Below are 20400 nucleotides of genomic sequence, written 5' to 3' on the forward strand. Positions count from 1 at the left end.
TAATTACGTTTGATCAAATAAACCTCTGTCTATATGTCCCACCTTTCTGCAACAAAGAGCTGTCTCACCAACACCTCATAACGTAACTGTCTACAAAGATGTATTTTGGGGTCTAACTGAGATTTATCCTGGACTCTAAAATACTTGTCATCTTTATGACCTGGAAGAAAGCAGAGTATTGCTGATAAACCTCCCAGATGACACGAGGGGAGGGTAAATAATGACATGGAGAGGGCTCTGGGACAGGGTGACCTGATCATGCTGCAGCTGGGACAAGCAAACATGCATTTCAATAAGGTCATCGATGAGCTCATTAATTTAAAAGCAAAGCCTGGAGGCTATACTTACCTGACATGAGACTTTATCCTGGGAAACACAAAATGAAAAGGAAAAATGTTGGTGAAGTACCAACTGCCAAGACATGGCCCCCAAAAAAACCCCCAACTTTCCAGTAAGATCAGATGTATAAACTGAGAAATCACAAGGAGGAAAGAATCTCACATGTATCACATCTAGAATTGCTGTTGGCTGCTGAAATAGCATGTCTGGTTTTGATATGTTGAGCAAGTAGAGATAAACCTGAAAACGGATATGAAAATCACTGAGCAATTAGAAAACCTATCTCAATGAAATATATCACAGAAGGTCAGTCAATTTTATTTACAGGAGTTTATTTAAGGAGTTCATTTATTGAATTAAGGAGTTGCAAGATTATAAATTACATGTAGTAGCAGTAGGGAACAAAAAAAAAAATCAGTAATTTCTTTCTGTATACCTGGAAAAACTGTCAAAGGTTGAAGCCAGAAAACATTAAAAGGAAAAAAAGTCAACAAAACCTCTCTGTATTCTAAGCCATGGTAAAAGCAGAATTGGAACCATTTACTGCAAAGTGTAGTGAATTATCTAAACTGGCATGTTTACAGTTTTTGTCCTAAAAGATCCAATTTCGTAAAAATGAAAATCAATTCTGAAGAACTTTACAGCCATTTCTACTTCCATTATTAAATTAGGCTACAGTGGCCTCTTGTTTTTCATAATCTGCTCTGATCAATATGAAGTGTGCAGCTGCTCAAAAGTATCCAGAGGGAAGAGATGCATTTTCATTTTATTTACTTCAAATATTTTCTACAGATTTCACCTGGATTAATTTTTTTTTTCTGGAAAAATACCCTTCCTTATAGTGAGAGTAACCCAATAAAAACATTACAGATGAACACAGGGGTCATTCCTTGCCAACAACTATCTTTTTTCTTTTTCTGTTTTTTTTTTTTTTTCACACCTTCTCAATGTGCATCAGCAGAACCACTAGTTGATCAGTTTAGTTACCGAACATGATCAGTTGGGAAGGTTTTAAAGTTTGTTTTACTGTGCACAGGAAAGCAAGCATGAAGGGAATAATGCTGAGGGCTAAAGCACAAACGCTGCTCCTGCTTTTTGCAAAAGTGAAATTTCTTTGATTCTTTGATTGCTTTGATGTAGCATGTGCATTACTAAGTTCTCAGAATTTAACATCAGACTGCTGCAAACAAAACAAACAAAAACAAAGCCCCAATATGTTGCAAAAAATTAAATTGTTTAGTACAAAATTTGTGCCATTTTAGTCCTCACAGTCTAAGGAAATAAGTAAACATTTGTAGGAGGTGGCACCATCTGTATTAAATGAAGCTAATACAGAATGAAAACAGAAAAGAACCTTCTTCATATATCATGTTCACTTCAGGAGTTACTGATTCAGACCTGAAAATGGTGTTTGAAAGTCTGCCCATTTTTCCAAAACTACTAGTTTATTTGCAAGATATCACCTTCCCCAACAAATATTGTCTTTGTAATAATAAAAAGGGCAGTTTTAGTTTTAGGCACCATCTATGAGCATTTCACATAGCCAGAGTGAGCAGAAAATCCCTTCAATTCCCCTCAGATCTCTTTATACAGTTTGCATGATTTTATTTCTGCCTTCTTTGTTTTTCTGTTATTTTTGTGGCACAGAACACAGTAGTATAATTTTCACAGATATAATACAATTTTCTAGATGTGTTTCTCCCAAATAACATGAATAGCACTGGGGCATTATAATGATACTCACTCCTCCTCTGTGTCAGTGGTCTCCAAACCTTTTTATCATGCACCTTGTCAGTAAAAACTTTTTAAGCAGATACCCTTATTAAATATATATATATTTTTAGAACTGCACTAATACAGTATGTACATTATAAAGCACACACAAAAATATAAATTAAAAAAGGATGAGATAAACAGCAATAAACACTAATCTGTATTTAAAAATTAGGCATACAAACATATTTTCTTCCTGCTCTGCATTTTGTAGACCACTGCTCTCAGCATGAACCTATTTCAGTGTATCCTGAAGCAATGTCTCAGTGCCCACAATTTTACCTGAATAGGTTCCACCCTTTCCTCTTCGTTGAGGGGGAAACTTGTGTTGGTTAATGTTCATATAGTCACCTCTGAGCCTGCCTTCAACTGGCCATAGCATAATAGGGCAGTTTCAGCCAATTTAGTGTGAGGTTTTTTATTTTTTCCTTTTTTAATTAGGTCTGCAAAACCATTTATTGCATATTTTGGAAGTACTATCATTCAGGAACTATTACACTTTATTCTACAGGCAAATGAACCTCTGTCCTTCTCAACATTTATCACTATTAATAATTTACAGATATGCAGCTTATTTTATCTAGATACCTGTGCTGATATAAAAGTGCATGTACAAGCCGGAATAAAACTACATTTGAACTATCGCTAAAACCAAGGGTGTAAAACAAAAAACAAAAACAACAAAAAAACCCCCACCAAAACAAACAAACAGACCAACCAAACAAAAAATAAAAACACCCAACCAGACCAAACCAAAACAAAAAAACCCATAACCAACCCACAAAAAACAAACCCACACCTTGCTACCTGAAACGTTTCAATTGCAGAAATTTGTGAGGGGGAGGTGGTGTGTGTAACAAACAAAATCAGCTGCCCTGCATACTTCCTGTGCAGATAGTTTTCCCACAAAATTACGTGACTACCTACCATAATACATGTATCACAGGCATTACAGAACCGTGAGCAAAGACATAAAAGCTTTTCCCTTGCTGATGTTGAAAACACCTCAGCATTTCCTATGAGGAAGATTTAAGGAATGTTCCAAACTCTGACCTGACAGATTTCACAGGTGCATTTGAGAGAGGCAGGACCACCGGAGAAGCACACACTTTAAAGCAGAACTGGCCAAATGTGGGGCCACCATCACAGTATCTCCTCTGGGTGTTTAGTTACAAAAGTTAAGTTTATTCTCAGGTTCAAAACTACTCAGCACCCGGAAGCTTCATTTTTTTAGAGCTGAGTCAAGGGCTGGACAAGCTGGGTATGCCAAATGGAAGAACATACACCCAAGCCAAATGAGTAGCTGGTTGCTTCAGCAGAGAATTTTTTTGGGGAAAAGGGTTTACATGTAACTGGTGAAGCCTGGGAGGAGGAAAATCCTGGAAATATAGGAGCAGGATGAGGTGAGGACTACTGACAAATATGCCTGCTCTCACTCCTCTTGGATAATTACAGATCACTTTGCTATTCATGACAATGCTTTAGATTATCTTTGCAAGTCTTCTGCCCAGCTGAGGAAGTGTCACATGTGGACTATGGCAACATGCAGTGACATACCTAAGAGACATACCTGTTCAGAGCATTCAAGAAATACAGAGCAAATTCAATAGAGTAGAGTTGGTCCCTGTTGGAAAAGGTTTACCATTTAATTTTTTATTTTAGTGAGTAAGGCTATTAAACTAAAGGGAGACTACATAGTGAGGAACCACAAACACAGGACTACACAGATGTAAACTTATCTTTATGATGCCTTTAAGCTTTTTAAAGTTACTCACTTTTTTGTTTGCTCTGAGATGGAGAGGGAAGGAGTGAATTTCAAGGAGTATGAAGTAGTGCAAGGTGGAGGGAAGAGAAGTTTGTGTTTGATTTCTAAAGCTTGTAACTGCTTGTAAGCTGTTATGTTCTAGCTTCAGAGTAAAATAACATGTAGGTCCACCTTTGCAAGAGAGGCAGAACTATTGTAGAATTGACTATAGGGTTCAGCTGATCTCCTGCTCTAGTACTGATGGAAAGAGAATGCCTGTATTTCCCAGTGCTTCCTGGAAGAAAAGAACTAAAACATTCCTTGAAGCAGCAATAAGCAAAGACAACACAAAACTCAAGTCTGCACTGACTTCATCAAACATCATTTTTGTAAACTGTAAGCTACTTGGTCCCTTTTATACAAGCCTTGGCTGAAAACTCAGTATATTCAATGTACTCTTCAGGTGGTGAAAGGACGGTTTTTAGTCTGTGTTTTCTTGCAGGTTTACACTTGATGTCTCTTGCATGCAAATTGCAATGTCCTCCATGCAACCTGATTTTAAGAGTTTTAGGAGTTTGGTTCTGTGCTTCCTTCTCCCAGCTTTGCCAGGGAAGAAATAAGCTGGCACACAGATCCATAGTGTAACTGACCAGTGACAAGTCTCTCGAAAACAAAAAGACTTGTAGCAGTAGTATCTGCTTACTTTAATCACCACAGAAAAGACTTTTAAATTTCATTGAAAGTAAGAATTGTCTGTTAGGCAATCAGGTGCAGGAAATTACTCCTAGAATAAGAATGAGACATTTTGCAAATCTATGCAATCTTTTTTGCTCTGATTCATGAGCAAACTAACTAAACAGTCACAGCCTCCTACTTAGAAAAGGACACAGTGATATCTAGGGTGAACACTTACACCCACTTTGAGATGGCAGGAAGATATTTTTAGCCTGTCATTCCTTACCAGTTCACATTTACATCAGTGGCATACAAATCAGTAATCTAAGCCAGAGTGTTTTTGTACACCTTGATCCTTTTTCAGAGTTTGTGATGGCTGAATGACACTCACTAAGAATTATGCTTACACATTCCATAAAAATAGCCATCTAGAGTCCACTAGTGCCCTACAGAGAGCAAGGCAGTTGTATATAATAGTGCTAAGTGATAATAAGTGATAATATTTATCAGATGTCAGCATATCTACATGAGACAGTGCCCACCTAAATACCCTTCCATCCTGCAGCCAGTTGTTTTATAGCAGCTGGCTGCTCTTCCAGGTGCTTGGAAGTTTAGGAGCTACATGCTTCACAGGAGCACATACCCTGAGCATTGGGAGAGTGAATCTGAGTGCATCCAGAGTGCACTGGAGGGACTAACTTGCTGTGCATGTAATTTGGAGTTGTTTTTTGCATGTGAGACACATACAGATGCAATTTGTCTGCCTGGGGATGGAGCATGCACCAGTAGGCGATTTCCTCAAAGCTTTGAGAATCCTGGAGATATGCCTGGTCTGTGAACATGCAGGTGGGAGGGAGAGGAAGGAGAAAATGAATTTCTTTTCTGAAGAGAGGAAGGATGATAAAGACCAATAGTGCAGGATTCAAATTAGTATGCACTGACAAATCTGTAATGAATTCAGTAGTTTTGAAAATGAGATTTTCCATTTGATTTATGCAAAGCTGAAATGGCTGTCTGTAAGGTAAGTCACAGCTGAAGTGATACTGATACTACAAATGAAAGATGAAGGAAATCAGAACTCATTAAGAGAAGTGAGTGCTGTATATAAGAACAGCTCAAGAACCATGCAAGCTGTGGAGCCAGAAGGAGAAGGAACAAACCACTGCTCTGGAGTCCAGGACTGCTGCTGATAGGGAAGACTATGGGGAGGATGGGAGCATCAAGTCAAGTTTCAGATTGCAGAAGAAAATACGACACACTGGAAAACTGTTCTCGAAGTTTCTAATACATTCCTAAAGCTGGGTGTGGTGAGTCCAGATCTGGGGGAATTGGTAGGGCTGCAGGGCAGGAGCAGGGCACTGGCAGGGCAGCCAAGCACCTGGGACTGATAAAGAACAACCAGCTACAGGGCAGAATGGATATAGGAGTTATAAATGTTTCTCCCTGTTCATACTCATATGAAATAATTACTTTCAACAGAAAACAGCAGTCATAAACAGACAAGTAAAGTAAAAACCTACAAGCCTCAGAAAAGTTGAACTTGCCCCGACAAGCAATTTATCCCAAATGTTTTGAATATAGGTAAATGTTGGGGCACCAGAATTCACTGCTCTAGGACTTCTCATGAGCTGGTACAATCCCAAATTTCTTCAAACTACCAATATATCTTTCTAAAAAAAAAAAAAAAAAAAAAAAGTTCAGAATCTCAAAAACTACCTTTCCTCCACCCAAAAGAAAAGCAAAACCCAGAGCCAGAAAATGTGAAATGGAGATAGAACGAGTAAAACTAAACCTGATTTTTAAAAAAGCCACAAGCATTTATTCTGAAGGCAGGGTTTTGACTAATCAGCTACACTTGTTTCTTGTTCGTTGCCTATGCAGTTGGTTAAAAGCGTACAAATTACCTCCCCACAAAACCACTTTTCTCCTCCTCCCCCCTCTCCACCTCCTCCCCCCTCTTTAAATGTTTTTAAAGAAGACCTGGAAGGGAAGGGTAGGGGAAGCTCAGAGCCTCCCTCAGAGCGAGGATGAGGACAGCTGGGCCAGACACAGAACTCCCCCAGCCGTCTTCCATGTCCACAGTCACCTTCAACTATGACTACTACTACGATGAACAGTGCCAGTACCAGCACCTTCAGCAAATGTCTACCTTCCTCCCTATCCTTTATTGTGCTGTGTTCCTGGTGGGCATTGTTGGCAACTCAATCCTGATAGCAGCCTTAGTCTTCAAGCGACGGGTCCAGAGGCTGATTGACATCTTCATCGTCAACCTCGCTGCATCTGACTTCATCTTCCTCATCACGCTGCCCTTCTGGGTGGACATGGAGGTGTCAGACAAGAACTGGAGGGTGGGATCTTTCCTCTGCAAAGCTAGTTCCTATGTCATCTCAGTCAACATGTACTGCAGCATCCTCCTCCTCACCTGCATGAGCGCTGACCGCTACCTCGCCATCATGCACCCCTCTGTGGCCAGGCGGATCAGAACGAGATCCTATTCCAGAGCACTCTGCATCTGCGTCTGGGTGTTGTCCTGCTGCTTGGGGATGCCAACCCTCTTGTCCAGAGAACTGAGGCAGCAAAATGGAAAGACTTACTGCACAGACAAAGCCGTGACAGAAGCCAAGCAGATAATGTCACTGATACTTTTAATCGTGGCCTTCTTCTTCCCGCTGCTGAGTATCTTAACCTTTTACTGCTCCATCACCAGGAGACTCTGTGTGCACTATCAGAAGGCTGGGAAACATGATAAGAAACTGAGAAAATCCATCAAGATCGTCTTCATTGTTGTGGCAGCTTTTGTTGTCTCCTGGGTTCCTTACAATCTTTTCAAGCTCATGGTGATCCTCTTGGGACTCCTAAAGCAGCCCGACTGTTTTTCTGGCACGGTTGCCCAGCTGGGCATAAAGGTGAGCAGCCCTTTTGCTTTTGCCAATAGCTGTGCCAACCCTTTCATTTACTTCTGCTTTGACAACTACATCCGCAGAGCCATGCTTCAGTGCCTGTGCCCGTGGGTGAAAGTCAGCAGCAACAACTCTGATACCCTGGACACCCACCTGAGCCACTCCTTATCCAATTTTGTGGCGGGGGAGTTTGCCGCCAGGAAGAGGAAGCGCTCTGTGTCCCTCTGACTGGGAGTGGGACTGCGGAGGAAGGAACTTCTCCTTCCAAAGATGGCAGGAAAAGAAAACGATAAACGAGCAACAGAGACAGGTGCAAGCCTAATACAGCCAGCACTTTGGGTGGCAGGGATGCTGCTTCCTTTTAAATGCAGATGGAATAGGAAATCTTAACCACAGAATTACTTCACAGTGATGGCTGTGACACTGCATGGTGTAAATGTGAAACCATCATACCAAGAAATAGCTACAAATGCTTCGGCTGGAACGCCAGCACAGGTGCTACAAAGTACAGAAAAGAACCATGTGATTCAGATCAAGGCCTCTACGAGACAAGCTTTGAACTTAAAATTACATAGGTTTTTATTCTGCACAAGAAAACAATACAAGTGTTTCTTTTTGGTTCCTAGCATGCCCACAAATGATTCACAATGTCCTCAAGCCAGCCTGATCAATTCTGTGGTTTTGGAGGTTTTCTGAATCTAGAAATCCACTATTTTAATGAATTTGTGCGTTACCAGTTCTCATAACTTGAGTCTTGTGCATTTTAAGTCTCAGCTTCTCATTAGATCATTAAATCTTTAGTTTTAATCATAATAAATAAAGTGTTTAGCCACTGATTTCAGGAAAAAAAAAGAACTTAAAGGCAGAGAAACCAGGAGACAAGCAAAAGAGGTCCTGCATTTAACCTTTCTCTGAAAGAAAAGAAGACCAACAAAAGCACACTTGTGCATTTTAAGACTTTTTTGAGGACCTGACACAATTTCTGACTGCTTGGATCAGAACTAAAGAGTCACTGCCTTCTACTAAGGACATGGACACAGTGAGTTCTAGAGTGAGCAGTTACACACATGCAAATCTGCTCAAAGGCTTCAAAGGGAAGACATGTCTACCAGCTAACACAGTTCATGAAAAACAGAAATGAGCAAAGCCTGAAGTCCTGACTACTGGCTGGACAGCAGAGAAAAAGCCTGGAGACTGGACAATGGAAGTGGTATCCCTCTGAAGTAACTGCAGCATGAGTACATCCACCATGGCTTTTCTTTTCACATCTCTGTATTTTCTAAACATCTGTAAATGGGAATAACTATCTTGAGTGTTACAAATAAATCCTGATGTTTTGCATTTTGTATCAAGCCTTGCAGTTGAGCTGTTTAATGTCCATGGAGAAGCAAAAGCAGACCTCACCCAAGGGCAGTGCAAATCTAGAAACTGAGGTGTGGACATCTTGCCCAGCTCCCCAGCCAGTTCCACACTGGACCCACTGGCTACCAGAGCAAGCCCACAGCAGGCAGGTGAAGAGCTGGCTCTGCAGGCTCAGGGGAAGCAGAAATGTCTTTCAGCAATTGCTGTGGCAGAGTGCTCTCTGTCATGCAGTGAGTACTGGGATATGCATACAAGGGGGGATCAGAGACCCACACAAGCTTTTTGCTCTCCCCTCCCTTCGCTGCTTGTGTTTGTTTCCTCCCTCACTACCTCTTCTAAAGGATTTTGTTTTTCTTCTTCCACAGGACAGACTTTCCCTCCCAGCCCCACCTAACTGCCAAACTCCTTTTTCAGGCTTACAACTGCAAAAAGAGCATCAACTGTTCCCAGATCTGAGAGTGTTTGAAAATGAGACGTGTGTCAGTTCAAATTTTAAAGTTATAAACTTTTAAATTTATTTGCAGCAACCCTAAAAAACTGCTGTCTGTTGTCAATCTCCTGTCTTCTCTCTGCCTGTACAGGTCTATAAGAGACCTTTTATTTTTTAGAAAAATTAGCCTTAAAATTTGCATTTCATCTAAGATAGAGTTTTTATTACAGAAGAAATCAGTAAGTCAGAATTCTTCATTATTTCCTCAACACCCACTCAAAGCAGTACAGCATTTTGGAATATATCCAATCTAAAAGGCTTTAAATAATTCTAGTTAGGGCTGCTGGGTTTTTTATTTTTTAAAATATTTCCATATACCAGATCAAATTGGAAAAATTACTAAGGAAATCTACCAAGATCTCATTCCTAAACCTTTAGTTTCTGGTAAATAACAAATAAACCTGATCAATTTTGCTAGGCTTGAGGAGGATCACATATAAATGCTACAGCAAATGCTCCACATGAACAAAAAAATTTAAAATATAAAAGGCAACTAATTCAGCAAAGGAAATCTCTCCAGTTTCTTTCAGACTTTCGTCCAAATGAGTGTACCTTATTTTCGTGTGAACTGCAAGTCATTCGACATTTTCATGACAGGGTAAACATTATTTTCAATTTTTTAAAGAAATTATTTTTCCAGAGAAAAGACAACCTATGCTTGAACAAATTTGCTTCTGGAACTTTTACTATTCCGTGTTAACATTGATTATTTGTTTGCTAGCACTAACATATCTTAGGATGGTACCAAAATTATTGTGATTGAAAGCATTTAACCTGGTAGACAAGTAATTTAACAGGATGCCTACTTTATCTCTGTTAAAAGAATTTAATGACAGTAAATTGGTTTGCTATGTAAAATGGAAATGGTGCAATTCTGATTTGACACCTGCCAAAGACCTTGGTAAGTAATTTGGATTGGGGTTTTTTTCCCACCAACTTTTATTACTTTAAAATAAATCAGCTAAGAAATAAAGCAGCTAAGAAATATGGTTTGGCTTTTTGTAATCTAACTTCTGCTTTCACTGTCATGAAAAAGTAGCAAAGCATTACTAGAAAATCTCTCAGTGGATCTGGATGGGAACATTCATCTGCCCATCCCACAAACCTTTTCATTATTTCAGAGATGTTTTTGTATTGCCTTGGAATTAAACCAAGACTTTTGGACGTTTTTAGTGAAAACAACTACACCACCAGTAGCACTCCCAAGAGTCTAGATGTTGGTGCACTTTTCCTGAGATGAGCACAATCAAAGCTGAAGTGCCTCTGCTTCTTTATATAAATCAAGAAGCATCTCCTGGTCTCCATTTTGGCTTGAATGACTTGACATTTTTCAGAAATAAAGAATTTCATCTCAACACAAAGAAAAATTGTACCCAGACCTGATGCTTACTGAAGTAAGCGAAGAATTTTTTCGACCTTAATTTCAGCACCAGATGTGCTAACACTGACAACTGCACCACAGCTAAATGGAACTTGGAGTTGCAGAGGACTGAGTAGAAAGTCACACATGGAAATAGCTTCAGACCCCGAATAAGTAGGGTAAACCTGCTGCCCCCAAACAAGACCAGTGGTTTAGTCACTGCAGCAGACTGACCCTCCACAACTACTGCAGCGAAGATCAGCTCTTGGAAGCCAAGAGGAAAACTTCCACTGACTTAGATGCATCCAGATTTCATCTGCAGCTTCTTGTCCTGCCTCAGCCACACTGGTGAGATGAAAAGCCCCTCGCTGCATGTCTGTGCCTCAGGTTTCTAATAGGGTGAACTACAAAAAGAACATTTCCTGACCTTGCAAAGATGTTGCAAAGATACATCTGTTGATTGCTACACAGGAACAGTAAGGTCGTGGCAAAAGAAGGTTGGGGTTTTTTTCAGGTGCTTGCAAGGCATACTGCACGAAGACATGTCAGCTCATGGGTGGGGACACTCACACATACTTTTAACAATTCCACTGTTACTGCTGGGATACTAATTTGTCATCCCTGTAGGATCACTTGCATTCATGAGGCCAGCAGGGACTTGTGAGTAGATTTACAAGCTGTGAGCACTATGCATCTCAAAGTTTCTGAACTGGAACAGTTGGGCTTAATGCTCTTAAAGGTCTTTCCCAGCCTAAATGATTCTATGATTCTCTTGCTTAAAAGGCTTCACTCAGTTAAGGAGCACATTTCATGGCAAGTGAAGAACAGAAAGCAGTGACCACAATCCTGCAATGGAAAATCCATCCCCTCAGGCTATTTACCAAATATGTCAGCATTCTGCATATTGTCAGAGAAAAGGAGATCAGTTCATGAAAGGGAACAGAGAAAGAGCTACCCAAATCCACAGCTGGTGGAAACATGCACTGACAATGCATTAAATGGCCTCAGAAGTAATTACAATGCTATCTATTGTCACACACAGAGGTGGTTGGGTAGCCCTAGAAAACCAGGAAGAGCCCATGTTATCTCATCTAACATTTTAATATTATACCACAAAGCCTGCAATTAGTGCACTCCTGGTCTCAAAAACAACCCAAGCAGCTGGTCAGTTTGCAGACGCAGGTGTTCAGAACCCTGCTGGAGTCTTGCAGCAAGTAACAGGAGGTTTTGGAGTCTCACTAAGTGACAGAGGGAGTATGGCCTCAATCATCTGGGCAGCTAAGACCTGAGTTCATAATGAAGTCAAAGAATGCAAAATGAGGGAGATGATAAAACAAGTGGATTAGAAACCAACAGCCTTCAAGAAGAAAGGCAGTCTTCCACCTCTGAGTTGGTAAAAAAATCCTGCCAAAGGCCAAGCTACTTGTGTTGATCCTGTTTTTCTTAAATATGAATTGAATTGAATTGAATTGAACTGTAGGGTTTTTTCCCAATTCACCTCGCCTGTGTTCCTGTAACAGATTGCAGCAGCTTTAGAGATTGAGGCCACTTCTTATGGTCTGAAAGTACACAACACTGATAGATACCAATCACCTAAGTAATACATTGTGACCAAAATACATATTTTCAAACTTCAAAACAGTTTCCTTATTAGTAAGAGACCACATTCTTAGTCAGAAGCTCCCACTAAGCCTAGTAAGTAAACATATATCCTCTGCTGTTTACTTCTCACATTTTCTACAGCACATGGGATTTTACAGCAACAGATCTCAAAAAAAGAAGAGGCAAATGTTTCTCTTGAAATTTGGACTGCATTTTGCTGCTTTGGGGACTAGCGTAGGGCACAGGGAAGGTAAGGTAAGAATCTTATCTCAAAGAAAGTGCTTCCCACACGGTGAATTTAGAAGCTTTCATTTGTATTAGCCTCAGACCCTCTGCAAAGCACTGATATCCAGTAATGGTGAATGGTCACTTTCTAAACTGCAGATCCTTCAAAAGTTAAGTGGATTCAATAATATCAGGAAATAACTGGATGCATCCAAAAGTCACTAGTCTGAAAAAAGTCACTAGTCACAATCCCAAAAAAAACCCCACCTCTGTCTTTTACTGTGCAATGGAGTCCCTGGAATCTGATGCTCTCTTTCTTTCTACACTGATAAAACTAGTTGATATGAATATTAAAGAACAGCTGTTTCTCAAAGGATGCCCTTTCTTTTGCCCTCAATTTGAGGCAAAGAAAACCAGATTGTGAAACTGTGTGGCATCTGCTCAGAGAATGAAACTTGTCCAGTGGTTTTTAAATCCATCCACATTTTCACTCTAGCATTTAAACTGGTATGCAAAATGTCCAGAAAGTCAGACTTTAAATGCAAAGAGCAGCTTTTGCACTGAGAAACACCATGTATAAATAAACACAGCACAAATGTTTGCCATATATAGTACCATGCACCTGACTTGACCATTCAAGTGACTTCCCTCTATGCACTGCCTAAACAACTGTGTGACAACTGTGAAATGGCAGCCACCATTTCCCCTGTCACCTACTCCTCACCCCCCTCCTCAGGGAACCACAGAAACTTCTACCCGTGCCTCACACTGAGAAAACATGCAAACCATTACAAAAAAGAAGATTACAAAAAAAAAAAGAGAAAAGAGACAGGTGCATATTTGGTTTTGCCTGTCCTTGAACCTGTGGGAGTTACCCACCATGGGTACAACCACACCACCTAAAGAAGGGTTGTGAGTAAGAGCAGAAGGTTGGCAGCTTTCAAGAAACACATACATGTACATAAACTTCTGCTCTCCTCATAACCAGCAAGGACACTATGGATAGAGGGGTGCTGAGAAGCAAAGAGAGGGCAACAAACACGCTGAAAAGTGCAGTGGCATGACTGAAACCTCAGCTCTAGATAAGGTGTCAGATATTATGTCAGATATTATAAGTAGTCAGATATTATGAAATCTAGTCAAAGAACATGGTACTTCTGACCACTTAGGAACACGCTCAAGTAATGGACAAAACTTCTGCAAATATCTCACCCAAAGAGAGAATAAGACCTTGGAAAAATCAAGAGAATAAAGACAAGGAGAGACCTGGAAAGCACTTTTGTTTTTCCTTTTGTTGAGAGTAGAACAAAGAGTATATGGTGGATATGAAATGTGCTCAAACACACAGGTGCCCATGAGAAACTAAGCTAACACTTGATGAGACAGCATTTCAGAGAAGAGCTGATGCATGGAAAAAAGTCTTGATCTAGCTAGAGAAAAGAATGAACCTTGAACAACCTTTTTAATCCCCTAACTTTCAGGACTAGCGTCTTGGCAACTGCATTGATAGTGCTGCGACACAACTTCTGCATAGCCACTTAAGAGACTGTGACCTTCCTGGGGATATTAAAATGTCTGAACCCCCTGCTGATTCATAAAGGAGAGGTAACACTCCTACTTTTCTAATTTTTAAGTACTTGAGCATTTAGCTTAATGATGCTAATAGGTCCTTATTTCCATGTCATCCAGATAAATACTAATCAAAGTCAGCATGGAAACTGCTGGTTTTCTTGAAAATCAACTGGAATTTTATATGACTAACTTCTAGAGAGCTGGGGTTTGGCTGAGTGAGAAGACCAAAAGCCTAACTCACAGACTACCTACACAGTAGTGAACCCAACTGGATTAGTGTTTCTCTTCGAGTTCACTCTTAATGATTGATCTCCAAAAGCTCTGAAGACCCATGAAACTCGTAATTATATGGCCTCACACAGAGTTATCCAAATAGATGCTCCCAGCTGTGCTGCAGGACTAGGTTTCCTGATAGTGCACCTTCCTTAAACTGCCTTTAGCAACTTGGATTAAGTGTAGGCACAGTGATTTAGGCATCTGTGTTCCCTGCTAAGGCAAGCATGCTCTTCTCCTGTGGCTGTAAGAACAGGATAAACTGTAGTGTAAAATCACAGCAGCTGAAGTGTCTGCTAAGAGCTGTAAGATACTACTGGGGTTTGACATAGAGTGTCTCATGTTCATAGAAAGGACGCATTTTGACATGCATCTTCTTCCTTTTTATCTGAAAAAAGCAAACTTTCATTCTGACTCATGCTCTAACATGTAGCATTACCGGCACAGCCAGAGAAGGCTGCAGGCAACCATCTAGTTCACGAAGAGCAAACACTTACAGATTATTTTTCACATATATCTGTCAAAACCTGTAAGAGTAGGTAACCATCCGTTATCCTCAGAGCACATAAAATCCACCACATGAAATCCAAAATCATGAAAAGCCATGCAAATATATTCAGAAGTTCCTTTTATTTGCTTTTGAACTTGGAGGTTTACCCTTGAACCACATACTTTCTTTGCACACACTGAAAGGGAAACAAACATTCCTTTAAAAGGAAATCTGAAGGGTTTTGAGGCTATGACCATCTATTAGCATCACACATAGGCAGTTCACTCAGGGAACAGACATGCTCCCACTTACCAATTTAGGTGCTTCAAAACCAGGTTTTTTATTTACTCAGTTATTTAAGTCAGATCTGTGGTTTGCTTCACCAGGGGAGTCAATCATAAACCGTGGTACCCTGTGGGAGCAAATGCATGTCAAGAACTGAAGTGCTTTCTGCATTCATGCTCCATATTTTGATTTTATGAGTTTATAAGATGAGTTGGCAGTATCTGCATTACTGCCAGCCCTCTATAGTGGACAGCTGCTAGTGAGGTGCCCAAAAAACTTATGACAGTGCCTAGTGTTCTTGTCCTTTGTCTTTTGCTACAAGTGTTTTTCTCTAGGTTTACAAATGGCAGTTGCCTGCAGCATATTTCTGACACTGCACACACACTGGCAAAAATTACTGACTGACGGTGAGTCAATTCAATAGAGAAATATTGCTTTTCCTCTCTCATTCAGCCACCCAGTGAACCCTCCACAATAATGCATGATGGAGCAAAAAGTGCTTACAACTGAAGTGGAAAATATTTAAATCTAACCACTATTAAGAAGTCCTCAGACAAAGGACAGAGTTTATATGAACAAAGAACGTTTTTACAAATACATTTAATCAGATTAATGACTATTTTTGAAAGAAGCATTGCTTCTCAATGAATAGTAAAGTATTGCACATCATGTGTATGTGTATTGATTTTATATAATAGATCTTTATTTTTCTGGGGTATCAAAGTACTATTTGGAAAAAAGTAACTCCAAATAAAATTATCACTTTCTCCCTCCAGCAAAATCTACCAGTTATTTTTACAAAAATTATTTCTGTCAAGTCAACCTTATCATTAGAATACTTAAAGCTCATTTGAAATCTAAAAATCACAAGCTTTTTCCTGACCAAAAAGACTTGATTGGTTACTTAAATTGCTAAAATAATTGTATGTTGCTCCAACTATTTTTGACACCCAAAAAGGAGAAATAGGAGACTTCCCACTTTCACGCTAAGCAAAGCAGCTCAGAAATATAGGAGACCTAAAAGGCTGATTTAGCCAAGAGCCACAGTGGCAGTTTAACTGAAAAGAGGCAGCATTAAATTAAGGATACAACAGTCTGTGGCCATTAACAAGGTTTGATTTCTGTGTGGTTTCTTTCCTAAAAAAACCCCAAAAAACTCCAAACAGCAAAACTTTTGATGTAACTGACCACAACAGAAAACAGATCAGTCCTGCAGGTCATGCAGCCACGTTGGCTGTTTTACAGGTCTGTGCTCTCCAAGTGTCAAAGCCAACCTGAGCACAGCATTTTGAAGCTGTGGCTGCAGGGAAGGTTACCTGGGAGGGTCTGTGCTCCTCTCCAAAAGGAGAAATCCTTCACTGGTAGGACTTTTAACATCAGGCACCCCAGAGAACAATGAGGCCTTTGGAAAGAAGAGAAAATACTACAATCAGGAAAAAACAACAATCTTGAAGTACTTTTTCTAAGCAGGGAACCTAATCCTCTTGTTTTCAAACACTGGGTCTCTCACACATTTTCCCTCACAGTTTTTGTCTCTCAGGTGGACTCTGAGAATAAAGCAGCCCCAAACCCAACATCTGAACTGATTTACATGGATGCTACTGTAAAACTGGAGATAGGAAGCTGTGAACATAAATGTGAATATAAATGATCTGTGCTCTTCACGGACACATATTGCAAATATTTATTCTGTTAAGATTTTCAGTAATCAGTGCAACTCGGGGTTGATAGTAAATGTTTTTTAAACCATTTCCAGATACACTCCTGGCATAGCAGCAAGCAAGTTAATGCATCTCCCGTGAGACATGGACAGTACCTGATGGCTGTGATGCACGTTATGGCACTAGGGAACTTTATTAAAGCAGTTTTATCACAGCTACTGTCCAAACAGTTAGCTTGGACTTGTGCTGCAGTTTTCCAGGTTTTTGAATAGCAAACCCAGAAACGCTTTAAGAAACATTTTACAAAGAAACTCTTTGAGAAGTCACCCAGTCACATCTCACCCCCAGATCTAAACATAAAGAAATCTGCAGCATGGGATCACCTAATTCGGCACACCCCTTCTCCTCCCCCCAAAAAAACTGGGTCTGCAAAGCACAGCGTGGTCACCACACACCCAGACGAAAGGTGCCCACACCTCTCTGGTGAGCGCGCAGGTGAGCGGGCAAACCCATGCGAAAAGCTTTGTGTGCATTACGGAAACAACACTCAAACCCTCCCTCCCCACCCATCGCCGGCCCAGCTGCAGCCTCTCAGCCCCAGCCCGGCCCATGCCCAAACACCCTTCCCGTTCCAGGGGTCAGGCGGCCGGCAGGGAGCCATTTACCTGTCCCAGCCGCCCCAGAGAGCGGGATTACGGCTGTAAACTGTTCCTGCCTTCCTCCTGCCCGACTCCCGCCTCCCCGAGCATCCCCTGCTGCGCTGGGAGCCCCTCGTCCTTCCCCGGCAGCTCCCGCCGCCCGAGCGCTCCGTGCGCGGCCCCGCGGCGCCGGGAGGCTGCGGGGGACGAGGGGACGCCAGAGAGGCGACATCGCGTGCGAAGCGGCGGCGGTGGCGGTGTCGCTCTGAGTCAGCGCTCGCCCTGCGGCCGGCACGGAGCGAAAGGGAGAGATCGCTGACTGATCCCGGCCGCCAGCCCGGCACGCAAGGCTGCCGGGGTCCCGCCGAGCCGCCGAGCCCCTCCGGAGGGAGCGCCACCCCTCCATCCCGGTGCAGCCAGCCGCTCCATCCCTGCGCAGCCAGCCGCCCCATCCCTGTGCAGCCAGCCGCTCCATCCCTGTGCAGCCAGCCGCTCCATCCCTGTGCAGCCAGCCGCTCCATCCCTGTGCAGCCAGCCCCTCCATCCCTGTGCAGCCAGCCCCTCCATCCCTGTGCAGCCAGCCCCTCCATCCCTGTGCAGCCAGCCGCTCCATCCCTGTGCAGCCAGCCGCTCCATCCCTGCGCAGCCAGCCGCCCCATCCCTGTGCAGCCAGCCGCTCCATCCCTGTGCCTCTTTCCCTTACTGACTTCTCGTACCCATGCACTCACAAGCCCCATTTGTGATTCTGCCGTTTAGTTTCAAAATCCGGGAAAGCTTCTTAGCCGCAAGCCCGTGGAAAGGGCAGAAGGAGCAGAACGGTGCCGTGTCAGCTCTGCGCCTTAGTGTGTGTCCAGCAACTCAACCTGCTGCCATCCCGCAGGAGAGGACAAAAACTGCACTTCCCTGAGGTGGGATGTCTGTGTTTGTGCAGGTGTGAGTACCAGCCATAAGTTTCAAATGTTTTACATGACTTTTCCCAGTCCTTGTCTTCTCACACATCCTGCACTGGACTTTCTGCCATTGAAGGACTTGGGCTGTTTGATGTATAACCAGCAACCACTGCTCACAGCAGCACAGAGCCCAAGGCTTGAGTTCCCTTAGCATTAATTGGTGATTTTTCCAAGTGTTAAAGAGCCGAGGGGAGCTAGGAAGTGTAAAAGCCATCAACACTCTGAGCCACTGAAAATGGTATAAAGTATCCACCATAATAAATACTTTTCAAGAAAGGGTGTTTTTTGCAGAAATCAGGAACAACTGAGGGATTATTCACCCATCTCAGAAACAACAGAAACCTGACATTTCTTAAGACTTCATTTTCATTTACTCAATTGAACCAGTTACACCACAAGCTTTCCCAAAGCTGTGAAGTGAATGATGATTACTCACAAAGAAAATTTCTGTGACATGAATCTCACTGAAATGAATGCTTCATTTATGAAGCCTCTCCAAGAATCTTGAAGCACTCAGTGAACCCTGTAACAGACATCACTTGGGAAGTGATTTCTATGCATATTTTAAAAAGAAATTACAGATTAACCTGTTTATTCCAACTGAAAAGTGAGAGTAGATATGAAATATTTTAACACTGAGATATTAAATATATGGCCCTCTCATTATGTGTCCCATGAATTTGCTCCAGGATTCTTTTTGGGATAAAAAGCTTTTTTCCCCCTCTACCCAATCCCAGCCTGAATGCTGTCTCAGCTGCTGTTTTCTGCCTTAAAGAATGCCAGTAGCATCAGGGTCAGAAGTGGCAGTGGAAGGTTGTCTACTTTGCTCTTCTAGGTTGCCCCATATTGTAGATTGTACAAGAGATTAACTACCTAGAATGTTTTCTGCTTACTTTTTTTCAAGAGTAAAAATGCATAGATAGATAACTACATGATCAGGAGATTTGAGTGCAAACAAACACAGAGATCTACGGTCTGATTCTGTTTGGCCCATCTGCTAAAATCAGACATCAAACTCCTAATTAGGATTTGTCTGGCTTGGATTTTCTGGAGGTTACATTGCAAAGAAGCAAAAGGATATAATTAAGTGCACTTAACAAAATATCAAAACTTTGTTAAGTTTTAGCTCAGAATTCATACCAGCTACTGCATTGCTCCAGTGGGCAGTGATGCAATACAGAAATGCCACTGCATTGCATTGGTAAAGTCACACAACAGCCTCAAAATGCAACATGAGGACCCCTATACTTCCCAAACTTTTTCCTACTCTTTTTGGCAGTGCAAACAGGTAGATTGAAAAGGCTGAAGCATCAATTTCCCAGACACCAAATTCTTAGGAACACATTCAGGCTCTTTCATATGACTCATGACTTTTACTCTTTCAGGAAGAAATACTTTTGAAATGCCAGAATAACAAGCTCTATTCTGAGAAAATTCAGAATGCTGTATTATTCCTTGGGACAAGAGAGGATTTAAGTTGCAGGGCTTCTCCTTATAAATGTTATATTTGAGGGGGAAAAATAAAGAGCAAGATTGAAGAGACATATGCAAAACAAGCAGGAAGGAAATCATCCCTGCAGCAAAAGAGCTAAAGGTCCTGGCTTTTTCATGTGGTAAATGTTCTTATCAGCCAAAACTTCTGCTTTTCTAAATCTCCTCCTACATACCAGTGCATTTACATAATCCATATGCATGTGCATTCATTATGGCTAGGGAAGCACAGACTGTCCAAGGCAAACAACAAGCAATGAAGAAACTTGCAAAACAGCTCTGCAGAAGTGGTGAAGCAACCAGAGATGGAAGAACTTGCAGCTCTGCATGGGGACACTGATTTAATTCTAATTCCTCATGGTAACAAGGAGCTGCTGGGACAAAGAAAATGGAAAATGAGGGGGTTTATTCCAGGCAAGTGGTTAAGTGCAAGCTTGCAGCTGATCCAACTGATAACTAAAGAAAATAAAACAACAGAATAAGGGACTTGCTTTAACCTCTGCACAGTGTCCCACTGTGATTTCAGAAAAATTGCCTACTTGCTTCTGCTTGCTTAATGAGAAAGTAGAT

At 41.5% G+C, this 20400-nt stretch overlaps 1 protein-coding gene across 1 annotated transcript; it reads left to right on the plus strand.

The window, feature by feature from the left end:
• The first annotated feature begins 1271 nt into the window (after positions 1–1271).
• Positions 1272–8781, plus strand: GPR15 (G protein-coupled receptor 15). Its single transcript, XM_085071200.1, has one exon. The coding sequence runs from the start codon at positions 6559–6561 to the stop codon at positions 7657–7659; it is 1101 nt and encodes a 366-aa protein (XP_084927326.1). The 5' UTR covers positions 1272–6558; the 3' UTR covers positions 7660–8781.
• Positions 8782–20400: the final 11619 nt, after the last annotated feature.

This window comes from Lichenostomus cassidix, chromosome 1 (assembly GCF_008360975.1).
Source record: "Lichenostomus cassidix isolate B80296 chromosome 1, HeHo_3.0, whole genome shotgun sequence".
Taxonomy (NCBI): domain Eukaryota; kingdom Metazoa; phylum Chordata; class Aves; order Passeriformes; family Meliphagidae; genus Lichenostomus; species Lichenostomus cassidix.